This window comes from Chiroxiphia lanceolata, chromosome 10 (assembly GCF_009829145.1).
Source record: "Chiroxiphia lanceolata isolate bChiLan1 chromosome 10, bChiLan1.pri, whole genome shotgun sequence".
In the NCBI taxonomy this organism is placed as follows: domain Eukaryota; kingdom Metazoa; phylum Chordata; class Aves; order Passeriformes; family Pipridae; genus Chiroxiphia; species Chiroxiphia lanceolata.
The window spans coordinates 23,158,471-23,173,907 of record NC_045646.1 but is presented as its reverse complement, the minus strand read 5'-3'; the positions used below and the strand labels follow the sequence as shown (position 1 = coordinate 23,173,907).

At 43.6% G+C, this 15,437-nt stretch overlaps 2 protein-coding genes across 10 annotated transcripts in view; one reads left to right on the top strand and one right to left on the bottom strand.

Moving 5' to 3' along the window:
* Nucleotides 1-6,151, bottom strand: part of MYO7B (myosin VIIB) — a 51,057-nt gene extending 44,906 nt beyond the window's left edge. For all 3 annotated transcript variants that reach the window (XM_032697323.1, XM_032697324.1, XM_032697325.1), the window contains exons 1-4: nt 6,006-6,151; nt 2,380-2,422; nt 1,012-1,125; nt 236-388 (exon numbers count right to left, since the gene is read on the bottom strand). In XM_032697323.1, coding sequence (XP_032553214.1) covers nt 236-388; nt 1,012-1,125; nt 2,380-2,397 — 285 coding nt within the window. In that variant the 5' untranslated portion in view covers nt 2,398-2,422; nt 6,006-6,151. The remainder of the gene's footprint in view (nt 1-235; nt 389-1,011; nt 1,126-2,379; nt 2,423-6,005) is intronic.
* IWS1 (interacts with SUPT6H, CTD assembly factor 1) overlaps nt 3,681-15,437 on the top strand; it is a 28,097-nt gene continuing 16,340 nt past the window's right edge. For 3 of the 7 annotated variants that reach the window (XM_032697334.1, XM_032697335.1, XM_032697336.1), the window contains exons 1-2: nt 12,287-12,410; nt 12,791-12,906. In XM_032697334.1, the coding sequence (XP_032553225.1) occupies nt 12,377-12,410; nt 12,791-12,906 (150 nt within the window). In that variant the 5' untranslated portion in view covers nt 12,287-12,376. Of the gene's footprint in view, nt 3,776-7,666; nt 7,763-12,286; nt 12,411-12,790; nt 12,907-14,909; nt 14,965-15,437 lie in introns of those variants that run through there. The other 4 variants (XM_032697333.1, XM_032697332.1, XM_032697338.1 and 1 more) reach the window with 3 other exon arrangements.

Here is a 15,437-nt window from a genome sequence, read left to right as displayed (position 1 = left end):
GGGTCACTACCTGTGCACAGAGTTGTGACTGCAGAGTCTGCTCTTAGCTCTCTTCTTCACAGCCACTCAAATGAAAGAAGACAAAAACTGTGTTGTGTCTCCTTGGCACCCTTGATCAGTAAAGGACTCAGAGGGCTGCATGTGTGAAAGGCTCTCAGGCTGCTCAGGTCACCCCCGAAGTGTGACACAGAGGTCACTCCTCAAAGCGACCTGGCCTGGTGACTGTGGCACTCACGTAGATTTTGTGCTCCTGGTGTCGGATGAAGAGGTTGTGCACCATGCCAGCTTCGTGGAGATCCCCAAGGCGGATCATGTCCTCCACCCCCTGGACAGAGGAGGGGTGCATCAGACGCACCATGTGCATGTTCCGAGCCGTGATCCAGTGTTCCTGGAAAAGCCAAGGCACTGCCTTTAACGTGTGATGCTGCAGCTCAGAGGCAAGCACAGGAGAGCTCTGCCTTAGACCACAGTGCAATCCATGCTCAGAACAAGCATGTTCTAACAAACAGGTGTCTGACCTACAGGAATTAACTGGTCTGCTGCTCCCCAGGACTGGATGATTTAAAACACTAAATGAAGCCATTCAGGTGGGTTCTGAACATCACCACATTTAACACTGTTCAGAGTGCAGCTCTGTCAGGTCATCACAGCTACAACATTGTATGCGGTAGGGATTAACTGATTTCAGTGGGATCATGTTTTCACCTAAAGCTTCACCAAATTTAGGGATTGGAGCCCGTCCATTTCCTTTTCTTAACTATATAGATATAACCTCTATTTCAAGAAGCTCTGAATCTTCATAGTGCTTGGAGCTGGGAATGCCAGGGCATCATCTTATGCTTGCCTTATTTTTATATTCTTTCTTTCATTATATCCTACCAAACATTATCAAAGTCAGACCATCTGGATAGATGGAGCTTTGGTCTGACCCAAAAGGGCCCTTCTTTTGTATTTTATACTTTTAAATTTTATGTTCATCTTTTACATGATTATGGTTATGGCATGGCCCACCTTGCCTTCATCGTCCTCCAGCAAGATCCGTCCTGAGTCAGATTCCTTCACAACTGCCCCGATAGGGACATTAAATTCACTGTTTGGTTGAGTGTCCAGCCACACATGATCACCCTGGGAAGAAAAAAATCTACTGTCAAGTCCAGTGACATACTTGATGCCATGTAGCTCACAGGCAAACACTTCTTGGTCTTCCTTTTTTAGCGCTTTGATTTCTTTAGCAGTGTTTAACTAGTTAAGTTCTTACTGCTTGCAGGCAGTACATTCACAGACCTCTGGGTTCTACTCCCAGCTCCACAGCTGAACTAGAACATGACTTTGGACAAGTCATCAAACCCAGCTCTCTCACAGCAGGAAATGAGGCAACACCTTTTTCAAAGACAGCAATTATGCAGCTCCACTACCTCCACCAGGCTGGTGGAGGGCACAGTGCATGCTGGTGTTCCTTGGCAGCCTCACAATTAGGTGAGGTATTCTTTCAGAAGAGGTTCCTGAGAACATAGACTTTACTGGGAAAAAGAAAAACAAACAAACAAAAAAACAAATGTCTGGAAATGTAGGGGACTGTAGCTGAAATGGAGTGCATCCCTGATCTCTCTTAGGGAAAAAAACCCACCAACACTCTTTATCCAGCCCAGCTCCTCTCTTTACATTTGTAGAGGCTTGGCAACATTCTGCCACTCTGCAGAGCAAGCAAGAACTGCTCTGCTGTCACTGGAGGAAGGGGTGAGCCACAGCTGCCCTTTCCTAGAAATTAGCAGCATCTTGATGTCACCTGCACTAGCATCCTGGTTATACTCCCCTGCTCCAGGCCTTCAGGAACACCACCTCTTGCTCCAGGCACTAATACAGACTCAAACAGAAAGATGGAATAAAAACTGAACAAAGTTGTGGATCAGATCTTCAATGGGCTTTCTAGCTGTCCTCACATAGAACTTTCGTTACATACTCTAGCATTTATTGCCATAGTTTCAATGTTTTAATGAAAAAAATACTTCTTTTTCCTCTCAAAATACTTCGTGGGCTTACATTTAAAACCAAACAACCAGTGTAAAGCATCTATAAACATTGCACCAGGTTATGAAGAACGTTACAGACTAACAGCTCTCATTTGTGCTGAATAAAACTCCAGAAGTAATTTGTGTGGTTTCAGTGCCACACCTTGTGACAGAGGTCACCTGCTCAATCACAGCATGTCCAGGTTTGTCAAGACACCTCTGCTCCCCTGGCCTAGGCTGAAATTATTGTATACCTTGTTGATTATGGATTATTGCTACTTTCTTTTTGATTGAACCATGATGTTGAGGCACTTTTCTCCTCTTTGGGCCTCAGGCTAATCAGTCAATCACAGCGAAGAGTAGGACTTACCTTTCTGAAAACCACCATTATGTTTCAGATCACTGTATGCAACCTGCAGTGCCAAGAACATAACGTTAGGCCAGAAAAGGGCTTTGACCAGAACAGACAAAGGGGTTTCCTTGTAAAAAATAACAGCAAAATGCCTTAAAATAATTTTGTTAAGCAGAAAATATTGTAATAACCTACACCCAGTGTAGAAACAATGGCACCATCTACCCAAAGCAAAGAACCTGCAGCACTGGGATGGTGGTCTGTGTTCTACCACATAACCCTGGAGATGCTCTCAGCCCTGAAGATTTCACTGTGCACATTTTCATACCAAATAATTCCCTCAATCAAATGCTTCTCTCAATCAAATGCCAGGCACAATTATTGCCTGAAGTATTAGTGAGTTGTCTCACTAATAAAAAGACCCCACAGTGCAATGTAATTCGATGCAGAATGGAGTTCCCTTTGGCTGAGTTCCCTCAGACCCTCCAGCTTGAACCTACCCCCATACAGAAACTGAGGTTTAGAGTTCATCTTCCTCAGCTGGAATGGAAGGGGTTGCAGTCAAGGCATGAACAGCAAAATAAGGAACTGCAGGGAACCACAATAAAATTAGGAACTCACTATCAAGAACGTAACAGTGAAAATATCCATGGCTAGAAATCTACAGCAGTGCTTTAATTAAGGGATGATGCTGTCCAGGCTGTGATCCTTGGGATAACCAAGGAATCAAAGTCTTCAGAAGCAGCTTTCTGTCCCACAGACAGAGCTGGATCTTGCAAGTGATTCCAGGACTAGGTGTGATTTGCCAGCTCCCACTCTTGGTACAGTGGGAAAGCTGCTGTGTATCTTTTACTATGTGTGAGGAATCACAGCTAAGTTCCCTTTAAATGTTTCTAGAGGTCCAAACAGGGATTTTTCCCTTTTCCCTCTTCCTACTATCAGGAGTGATTCCTGTGCAAATAATGTGTGATTCAGTAGCTGCTGTGAGCAGCAGACTTCAGTTATCAGCCTGTCCCTACAGCCCAATATTCACAAACTTCTCACAGCTGTGGGATCCATTCTGCTCCCTCCATTCCTCTAAAGGATTTCCCCTCTATCCATTGTTACAGCACAACCTGAGAAAAGGTTGAGCTCAGAGTTAATAATAAGAAAAAAATGTTTGCAATGAGCAAAACTGTCCAAAAATTCAGCCTATTTTTAATTTCTTTTGATCTGTTACCAGTGATAACATTATTATTATTATTATTATAGCATTTTATCTCAACATGTTTTACAACCCATGGTCAGTGAGGACGTATTGAACCATCTGCATCCCTTCTGTGTGTTCCTGTTGGATGGCAAACCACTTGAGAACCACTTTACAAGGTGAATGGACAGTACAGGACCAGAAAAGGAGCTTTGGCACTGACTCCAGGCGAGTCCATGATCTCTTGGAACATCCCCCATGATGAAGAGAGACACCTGTTCTGATTTTATCTTGACACTCAAAACTAAATTTCTTGTTGTCTCTTAGCCTTTTGAGAAGTTATTTTATTAAGGGCCTAAATTATACTTTCCTAGGTTTTGGGCAGGTGCTCTGGAAAACTTGAACAAAACAAGAAAACTGTAAATTAAATTAGTTGGAAGATCCATTTTCTACCTGTGCTATACAGATAATGAGCAAAATCTCAGTTTGTAGTACCATTAATATTAGTAATTATTAGAATACTTCATCAATAATTTCACTGACAGCCTTGGTATTTCTTCTATCATGTAAAAGATTTAAAATTTGATGTTTAAAATTTTTTATAACTACTTACAATCCTATGTAATGCAGATGCTATATATTTTAAGAGGTACTCAGATTTCATTACTCTTTTGACTGAATCATTTAAGTTATTTTATTATTTATCTTCATTTTATGGTGGGGATATACAAATTGCTGAGGTTTAGAACTTTGCAGCTAAATTATCAGAAAAGTGTTTCAAGTCACCATTCTATTTTTGGAAAATCATGCTCTTGAAAAATGAAGATTACTGTTAAAAAACCCTCAAGGTTAAGTTCAGGGTACTATTGTTTTCTCCCTCTTGTTTTACTGAATTTTAATGTTAAAACATTGCAGTGAGAAAATTAGAGCTCATTTTATCATTCCTCTAGCTGCCCAGTTATTTTTACTTAAGTTATTTGGAAGAGGTGTAAATAGCTTCCGTAAATCATGGTCTTATTTAAAACTGATGGGTATATAAACGACCTTTTCTTCAGACTAAACAGAAGGAGCAATTACACTCCTGCAGGTACATCCCACTGCTGTGGGTCTTCAGATTGAATATTAGGAAAGGGAGGTTTAGATTGGATATTAGGAAAAATTTCTCTACAGGAAAGGCTCTCAAGCATTGGAAGAGGCTGCCCAGGGCAGCAGTGGAGTCACCATCCCCGGAGGGATTTAGAAGACGTGTAGATGTGGTGCTTGGGGACATGCTTTGATGGTGCCAAGTTAACTCTTGGAATTTATGATCTGAAAGCTGTTTTCCAACCCTAACAATTCTGTGTCTCTTAAGGAGGGCTATCGGGGTGGCAAGATGGAAAGCAGGAAGTGCTTGGCAAGCGCCATGATCTTTGTGCCCTATTTGTGGCTGTACTGTAGCACGGATTGAACAGGGTTTCTAAGCAAGCCCAGGATGATTTACCACTTAATGGAAGAGAACTATCAAAACTGCAAAACGTATTGGGATCCCAAAGTAAAAAGTAACTAGAAACTTCAAGAGCTGGCAGACTGCTGATGTAGAAGTCCAGTGCTAACACACATTTTAAACCAGGAATTTTAAATGTAATTTTCACACAGGCATTCCAATAACAAGAAGAGAGGTGAAATGTCACATTAATAACAAAAGCCAGAGAAACAGCAAAGTCTGTGTCCCCCAACACAACACCTGCTGTCTATATTAAGAATTGCTTTCCCCTGTGAGACCTAAGGCAGCCTCCAGAGCTCGTCTGTAACTAAGGCAATTCTCAATTTTGTAGCACAAAATCCACAAAAATGTAGCAATGCAACATGAACCTGTTCTTTCCGGCTGCTCGGGGGTTTTCTGTTGGTTTTGTACACTCCCTCTAGAAGGAACTTCAGTCTTTCATAATCAATTGTTCTTATGGCAAGGTCCTCATGTTCTTGTTCATGACTCAGGAGCTGTATCTGCGTTACCAACTTCAACACTGTGATGACTTGTTCCTGTGAGCAATGCAGGGTGGTACAGAAGTATGGCCCTTGGCAAACACAGGCTAAAGATGGGCCATGGGCAGTGATTCACAACTGACAGGCACTTCTTCACCTGCACCAGAAACCAGAATACAGCAACAGAGCAGAACTGTTGCCCCTGAACAAAGAGGGAGTGGCACACGCAGACACAGAGACAGCCAGACTGTGTCCTGTCAGAGGGACAGCTGGCTCCAGAGCCAAGGATGAACAGGTGGGGAGGAGATCCCTTATAGTCCCGAGATACAGAGTTCCAACATTTAAAATACTTATTTCCAATAAATTCATGAGTGGCCACCCCCCCCAGCCTGGTTGCATGGCCACTTCCTGGCAATGCCTGGCTCGCTCTGCTGCTTTTCCCCCAAAGTGACACAGTGCCATAAACCAAATGTAACCCCACAGGATGAGAATTTACCTCTCCAGAAGAAATCTTCACCGTGTGGCTTCTGCAGCTTAGGTCCCTCTTTTTCATAAGCATTGGAGCAAGAAGGAAAAGGAAGGTGAAAATGGCACTAGTGCCATTAAGGGATCCGTCACAAAGTGCCACTTCGCAGCTGCACAGAGGAGGAAATGACTGAAGCACAGTTATTTATTACAGGACTTTGCTCCCAGCTCAGTGAACACCTCCTTTCCAAGTCAGGTGTTCCAGTAAGCACGAAGGCTAATTCTTGCCTGGATGAACCTTAAACTTCAATCTCCCTGCTGTGCCTGTATCCTTTCAGATTTCTGGAAAGCACTCCAAAAAGAAAACCCTTTAGCATCTAGTCTTATGCTGCTCCAACATCACTGACTTCCCTGGGGTTCTTTCTCACCCTATTAGATAGGAAGAAAATCAGGCCCTCATCTCATCATCAAAACCTCCTCTTGGTTTTACATAGCTCTCTTCTGCAAGAAAACACCCATCAGTCTGTGTTTGGTGTGGTCTGTGTTTCACAGCTCAGTACCTAGAGCTCAGAGTAAAATAAACTCATGACACTTAACTGAAATTCATACACACACTGACATAAAGGGACAACACATCTTGCTTTTGTTATCTTAATTTACCTCCCAGCAAACACTGTCACTGTGTTCCAGAATCTAGGTGCATATTAACTCCCTATTTGCCCACTTCTCTCTTTCCAAAATCGCATAGTGTGGTCAAGAGCTTCCCTCTTTCTGATTGCTCCACATGTACTCTCAGTAATCCTGTGTTCATCTTGCAAATTTGGTTAAATTCCAGTATGGGAAAGAAACAGAAGTGTAGTATGCGATGGATGAAAAGACAGAATGGGAGAGATATGTGGCCTGGAAAAGCATTAATGGAGTCTGAATGGACTTTTTACTCACTGAATAATCCACCCAGCAGACTGGCAGTTTTTCCCCAGTTTGCTGTTGTGTGCTTATGAACCCTTGTACACCCCAGTTTATTGTAAAAATTTATAGATCCTGCTGTATCCCCATATTGTCCCTATTTCTCCCTCAGGCTTCCCCTTTGAAAGCTGCTTATCTCTTCTTCTCCCCTGTCTTCCCATGCCTCTGTTACTGATAAGCTGTAACTATCACAGTGCAGAGAGAGCTACAATTAGTCAACCCTCTCTGATATTCGAGAGTTCCACCCATCTCTCCCCTGTCCCCCTACCACATCTTTCCCTAAGCTGTCAATCTCTTGCTTAGCATCCACCCCTCAAACCGCGGTTTTTTAAACCCTTGTTTCCCTTGAATAAACGGGCATTGCATCACGAGACCTCAACTGTGTCCGAACCCTAACCGCAGTGCCTGGTCCCAATTTCCCCTATCCCTGCGGACCGAGGCAGTAGTATATCTGTAGAAAGGCAGATACAGGGTTTCTCCAGCCAAAGCAAGAACTCAGGAGTCAGGCACATTCCAATCCTAATGACGAGCCCAAACAGTGAGGATGAGATTTTTTTCCATCTACCTTTATGCAGCTGTGTCACCTTCCTCCAGGGCTCTATGCAGAAGAAAGTTATGTTTGTGTGCCCATTATTAAACATGCAAATGAAAATGTGCAATAACTGTGGACATGTGAACATTTGCTAGTATAACTAATACCTTAATTCTTATTTTCTTGTTTCCTAGGTTCAGTGTGGCTGCACTGTATGATGGGAAAGACAACAAGAAGCTCCCGTGTCAGATTCTTGGGGCTCCTGCTGTAGCTCCATGTCCAAATCAGAGGTAAGCACTCAAGTACAGCAATAAATAGTTGGGAGTAATGTGTGTTTGTCCACTTCACGTATTTGTGTTTTAATATCAGTCTCCTTACCTGAGTTTTTATTTAAGTTTTACAGCAGCCATGAAAATACAGGTGCAGAAATAGAGCATAGGCCCTTCCAGGCTCAGAGACTTTCAGAGAGAGGCAGGAAGCCACAAGGCAGAGAGGAAGGAGAGCTTTCTTCAAGTTTCTAACTGTGCAAATCATTCTTACCCAAAGATTTTGCCTCAAAGTAGTTGTTTATCAGACTTATTTCTGATACAATTTTTAGAAGTCTATATGCTGTAGTGATTAACAAAATTCCAAGTGCTGATTTTATTAGGTGAAGGACAAATATTGGCAAATAAATCAAAGTACGTACCTTTATACACCAAGGCACATTCTAAAACCAAAGGTTTTGTATAATTAGACTGCAGGGGAAAAAAGTGCCATTTGTACTCCTTCAGCAAAGGAAACATATCTGCTGAAATTCCAGATGGAGCCTGTTCAGGGGCAGAAAATCTCATTCTCAAAATAATCTCCACTGTTAACCCATGTGCCCAAGGCACCATGGCTATGCTATTTCACAGAGAAGCACAGGATTTATGTACTAATACAGTATACAAACTGTATGAGAGGGAAACACAGGGAAATTGAGGTAAGTCTGAAAGAGAAGTATGACTCATTGTACAGCTGAAATACATATTGGAAGGGAGACTGATTTCCACAGTTCAGTCTAGACATATTCAAGGGCCAGAAAACAAAAGCTGAAGGAGTAGAGACTTGACATAGCAAGGGAAAGCAGCCAAGATGCTCTGCACAGCACATGTACCTAGTGTGAGATGAGCAAGTGACTGCTAAAGGGGCTGTCAGAGAAGGCACTGTGAGTGCAAAGGGGCAGCTCAGGTTTGGGGGGTCACTGAGCTGTGTGAACAGGGAAAGACAGGAGAGCAGCTTGCCAGGAGTGAGCAGCTCAGTGTACTGCTGAAGGCAGAGTTTGGGGAGGGACTGTGCAGGGCACAGGAGTACTTGTATTGGTAATTAGGAATAATTTGTAGCATGGTCTATGCTGATAAATTGTTGTAAACTTTCTTGTATGCAAATTGCTGAAGGTGAAGACTGTGAAGTCACAGCTTAAGTAATAAAGCTAAAAACATTATTAAATGGAACATTAGTGAGGCCCTGGCACAGGTTGCCCAGAGAAGCTGTGGCTGCCCCATCCCTGGAAGTGTTTAAGGCCAGGTTGGATGGGGCTTAGAGCAAATTCAGATAGTGGAAGGTGTCCCTGCCCATGGCAGGGGGTGGAACAAGATGAACTTTAAGGTCCCTTCCCACCTAAACCATTCTGGGATTCTATGATTCTGTGATGAATAATGCACTGAGAAATGCACCAAATTAAAATTGGATAATCATTAGTGAATTTAATCCTGCTGTTGTTCAAAGCAATAGGTCTGTCCGGATAGACATGTGTTAACAAAACTACCTCTTCCTGACAGCTTCCTAATTAAGAGATTGATGTCAGGATCAAAGGGTTTAATTTGCACATGGCACTACCTTTCACATTTTCTCTCCAGCTAAATCAAAGTGGCCTTGTCATTTCTGTATCTCCAAGTCCTAGATGTCAAGCATCACTTTATGTTAAACTAGTTATTTCTCTGAGGTTTCTGAAGGGAGGTGGATTGGATGTAACAATTTGCAATTTAAACTGTTCATTCAGCAGCCCTCCTGCCTACACTAACCTCCTTCCTTTCTCTAAGCAGATTTGTAGCTCTAAGTCACTGATGTCTGTTAACTCTGAAAGGTGCAGTGCAGGGAACAAAGCAAACTAAAGAAGCAGTACATACCAGCAAAGGATTTCCAAGTGCATCCCATGGTTTTCTCGAGCATTCTGTCCCTCAGGGAAAGGCTTATTCCATTCCAGCCAGTTCACAGTGTTGCACAGGGACACAGACTGGCGGGGCTCTGGGATCTGTGTCATTACACACCTTCACACACGCCAAGTGTGCGCTGCTTACGCTGCTTGGTAGAAGACAGGTCATTCTCCCCCACTGTGCAATCCCATTATAGTCTGACTGTCACTCCATCCTTCCTCTTGGGAAGCAGCCAGGATGGCATTACAAGAGTATATTACAGGCTGATGTCTGCCAAGCTCTGGCTCATGAGGGACAAAGGCATGTGCACAGCAGAGTGCACAGACACGTTACCTGCAGAATGGGGGTCAGGGCTGAGGCCCAGTCATTCAGCATTGCTGAGGTGAGGTTATTTCAGACACAGATGCCCCCCCTGCTGTGTGGTGGATGTGGCTTGGGGTTAGAAGGTTTCTTTTCAGAGAGATGGGAATTCATAACTGTTAGGAAGGAACCTCTGTGCCTTCTTTCGCTTTCACTAAATGCACAAAATCTCTATTCACTCATCAATGCAGCCTCAGTGCTGCTGGAATTTGGGACACTGCCTTGCCATCACTGCAGAACATGACACATATTTATAAAGGACTAATTTCCAAGGCAGGCTACCATCATACTCTGATCCTGCATGGGACCTTAGTATGGGATAGACTTCTGTGTTTTCTAGGCCCCTTGGTACAATTTCTGTGTGCCTTTGTACACATTATTCAACCTTTTCTTTTTATTAGTTTCTATTTATGTTTCCCCTTGTCCATTATTTTCTGTTACACTACTCCCAAGTTATTTCCTTAGTGCTTTTTCTGCAGAGAACTTTATGTGTTGTGTTGCAAAGTTGTCATCCTGCCTTCTATTTAGTCAGTTGTATAAAGCCATTCCCTTTCTTTATGGAAGTCAGACAAGTGAAATGACGGGGGCCTCTCATCACATACTGACAACACGTGTGCCTGCTCCTTCCAGAAAAGATCTAAGTGAAACCACACCATGCAAAGACCTAAAAGCAGTAAAAGTCATATAGAAGCAGGAAAAAAGGACATGATACCATCAAGAGTGTAGTCCTGAGGATCCCTGAGGGAATGGGGGCAAGACCTGTAGAGCTGTAAGCAAAGAGACGTTTTATTTTAGGTATCCTGCTTTCAGGAGGAAAAAACCTGTTTTCTGCATTTTTGCTAAGAATATAAGATTGTATCCAAGAAACATCTGACTTCACTGTTGATTTCTCTTTCTAAGTGAGATGCTGTAGAAGATGTTGAGTAATAACTCAATCCTGAAATCTCAGCTGTGTTTAACCTGGTACACTGAACTCCCTGCATTATAACTGTGCTTGCTTCTGGAGTGTGTTGGTTAATAACGGCTTAACCTCCCTGTCATCCATTCTGTGCCTCTAGCACAGAAGAAATAGACTCATTTTGCCCAGAATAATCAACTTACTAAATTTTGATGTCCCTGAACAAGAGTGCAGCATGTAGGATTATAAAAATCAGTGCCATTTAGAAATATGCCAAATGACATACCCAGCAGTTTTCTATGTCTCACATTGATCTGTACCCTCCTAGAAAATGCAGACTGAGGGGCAGGAGACCAGCACTGTACACATACAACACTGTACAACGATAGCAGTCATCACCAGTAATCACCTACTGACATATCATGGGCATGCCAAATACTTGAGTAGTCACACTGCTCAGAGGATGAGGGTTACTGAAACAGAACACAACGATCCCTGGAAAAGATGGGGATTGTTCTGCCCCTGTGTTTACTCCGGAAGTCACCATCATCCAGGAGCTCAGGGCGAACTTCAGTCAATCCTGAAGGCTAAATCTGGAGGAACCACCCACACATGAACTAGATTGAACTCCAGCTTCAGCGAGGACAGTCAGACCTAAATTTTCTGGGACGGCTCTTCCTCCCTCTCCATGGCCGGCCGTGGTCCCTCTCTGGGCAGCGGTGACACGGACACTGCTGGCCCCCACTGCCCCATCCAGAGCCCACTTGTGTGCATGTACCTGAGCCCTGCTCCTGCCTTCTTGTGGAGATGCACGTTTATCTTGCTCACTGGGTTTGTAGGGAGCAGATAAATCTACCTGTTATTTAAATGACAAAATCTATTCTACTCTAGGTGACACTGTGGTTCTCCCACCCATTATCACTGTGGTGATGTGCCTTGGTCTGGCAGAAGGGAGATGTTGGGATCTCTCGTGTAGCTCAGGGCTGTGGGCTCGGGCAGCCATGAACGCTGTCAGGAGTTGGTTCGGTCCTGGAAATTCCCCCAGGAATTCACCCAAGGAAATCCCTCAGTCAGGATCCCAGCCGTGTCACACCGCAGCTGTGCACTGCCCACGGTCACGCAGGGGCTACAAACAGCCTTTTTTCCTCAAAGGCTCCTTCAGTTTCCCCAGCGCTTCAGTTATCAAGCTGAAATCAAACGATATTCTACGGGGGGGGGGGGGAGACTTTGGGGGGAGGAAGGAATGGCGTTTAGTTCGCTGTGATTACAAATGACCCGGCCCAGCGGGGTCGCGTGTGGGGACGTTACGGCCCCGGCTGCGGCGGCCCTGGGAGGTCTCGCGAGACCCGTCCGGCGGTGCGCGCGGGGCGGGGGCGGTGCTGAGCGGGGAGGCGCCATCTTGTTCCTGTGTGAGGCGGCGGGGCCGGGGCAGCGCCGAGGGCAGCGCCCGCCGCCAGCCCGGGCCCGGCATGGACACCGACTACTACGGCGGGGAGCAGTCAGGTAGGGGCGCGGGGCTGGCACGGACAACCATGGGCACACGCTATTACGGCGGGGAGCAGTCGGGTAGGGGCGCGGGGCCGGCACGGACACCATGGACACAACTGTTACGGCGGGGAGCAGTCAGGTAGCGGCGCGGGGCCCTGCCGGGGAGGGCACCGGGCACAGCGGGGCCCGCGGGTCCGGGGACTTTAACAGCCCAGTGTCTGGGCAGTGTATCAGTCGCTGCCCGCATGGTTTTGTGCACTCTTTAGGGGTGTCTGAGGTGGTTTGTTCGGACCCGAGGTTGTTTCCCCTCCGCGTTAGAGCGGGAGCCTGGACGGCTCCTTTAAATGCTGCGAGGCGTCATTGAGTTTTACTTTCTGTTTTTAACTTGGGGATAGATGATGGAGGAGCTACTCCAGTGCAAGACGAGAGAGACTCGGGATCTGATGTGGAAGATGAAGGAAATGAGCAGCATTCTGGATCGGAGAATGGAAGTGTAGGGCACCATTCAGAGGTACTACGGGAGCTTTATCTAGATAAAGTTTACTATTCTCTCAGTTCTCTTTTGTTGTTGTTTAAAGAGGCATTCTCTCTTAACCCAGCCATTCATGTTTTATTCAGTTCTTAAGGGTCCCATCTGGCAAAACTTTACCTCCAGAAAAAAAGTTGGATAATCTTTTAACCAGTACGTAGGATAGGGGTTTTTTTTCATTTTTCTTCTTAATTGTTTTAATAGCACGCACTGTTTTGAACTTGAATAAGTTTAATATTGTTATACTCAATTGCACAAAGATAACATTTTTAGGTTTGAAATTCTAAGCCGTGGATTATGAGAAATTGGAAGTCGTACCTGAAATTCCCCACAGTGACGTAAAGCCACGCGTTTTGGAGACGTAGATTTCCTTGCCAGAGTGTAAATGCTCTCCCAGCTTCATCTCAGATGGGGTCACTGACTCTCAGGTCTGTTTTGTGCTGGTTTTGTCCTTGTCATTCCCAAAAGAGCAGGTTAAAGGTGCGTGTGGAGCAGGTTAAATGGGACCTGTTCTTCCTCTGAAGAGGTTCTCACTTGAAGAAGCATTCACTCTGGAGAGCCTTTGGTCCAGGGTTGTGTCTGAGGGAGAGTCACTTCATTTGTGGATTGACTGTTTTGGTTGAGAAGAGATTCTGATAAAAGTGAAAGCTACCTTTAGATTTCTAAGAGAGTTTGGTAGTTAAGATTAATTTTAAAGAATTTTTGGTGACTCACAATAGAGCTACATCAAGTCTTAGTAAGAAGGAATGTGAACTCATGTCGTCCGCCAACAAAGTTAGGGAGAACTTTTTGATACTCACAAAGCCTGCAATCAAAGTTCATTGTGTTCTGCATATTTTGTTGCATTTTATGTAAAGATAAGGATTTACTCTGGCTAGGTTTTCAGTGTTATACATTTTAAAAGTTGCTTAAAATGTGACGTAGGCTGATGTGTCAGAAGGCTTGATTCCACTGTGGCGTAACTTGCAATCCTTTTCTTTTCCTCCTGGCCTTTATTGAATTCATGCTTCCCTCTGAGTTAGAAAGTAGATGAAGATTTTGTATTTGTATAAAATGAAAGTCCTTTCCATGTATTTGAACTCGAGTGTAAAGCACATTTGGAGTTTAGTTCTTCTTAGAAGGCGTTGATATTTACGATGGAAGAACAGATTTGGTGCGAGGCAGCACCTCCCACTGTGGGAGAATGGGAGAAGTAACTGTCTGTCAGAGGGCTTTAGTACTTCTGTTTTAATGAAAAATAATGACTGCATGGAGAGTCATGGTGCTGCTACAATAATATTAAACTTTTTCTGCTGTGTACAAAAGCTTGATCCTTGGTTCTTGCTTGTCTGTGCTCATCTGGGATTTAAATTTTATTTACTGTGGCAAAGTAACTTGCAGTCTCTCCAAAAGAAGAGATAGTTGACTATTGTTTAAATCTTCAGTGTGTTTCTTTCAGATTTAAGTAACTGGAAAGTGCCTGTTGTTGTTAACTGATTCTCTTCATGTGCTGACTTATTTTAAGGGCTCTGTTCTGTGCTGGCTGCTGAATATTCCTCAGAAATACTTTAGAAAGTCCATCTTAAAAAAAAAAAATATCCAAGTTAAACCAGGCTTCTGTCCAATAGAAATGTGAACCTTCAATCCTTAATGCTTTATTTGCTTCACTTCAAATCAACCATTGGAATATTTTGTTTTGTTATGAAGTCTTAATTCTTAGCTTTCCCTCCATGGATGGAGTTCATTTTGCACTCCAAGGCAATAATGTGGAGCAGCTCTCTCTGAAAGGAGTAGCTTTCAGTCATCTGTCATATTATTTACCCTAAATATTCTCTCATCCTCTTATTCCCATCATGTTTAGGAGTATGTGGGAGGAATGACACTCAAAGGTAATAAAACCTTTGAGACAGCCTAATCAGTTAAGTTTATTTAATTACTATTTCGTCTCTAATTTAGAACTCAGATGTAAAGAACTGAAGTTTTAAAATTTCAAACTTTTCTTTCAGGTTCTTAACTTTAAAGAAAAGGGGAATCCTGAGGAATTACTTATGTAGGTCTCAGGTATGTGGGTTTTTCTTTTCCACAATTCTTTTCTGGCTTTCCTTCCCCCAATCCTACTTTATCTATAAATGTTCTTCTCGATGTCCTTACTGATTCTGCTTTAGGCAATTAGAATTAGATAACACATAGTTTTAGTACAGTAAGGAATCTGAAATCATGTTTACAGTGTTTGTACAAGGCAGGCTTATATGGAAATCTGTAATGACTTAACTCTTGCACTTTCACCAAGTCACTGCTGTTTCAGGGTTTGAGTTCTGGTTTCACTGTGACTGTTGACAAACACACACAAATATCTGACACTTCTGAAAAAGGAGGAACTTGCTGATCTGCCTATGATGGTTATATAGGTCTTAGTTTAACACTTGTCATTCGTGAGATTGTAGTGGATGGGTCAATTTTGTTGAACTTACCAAATTATCAAAGAAGTACCTCTTAAAAGTGGCTGCATGTTTCTCCAATAAACTACCTGCTAA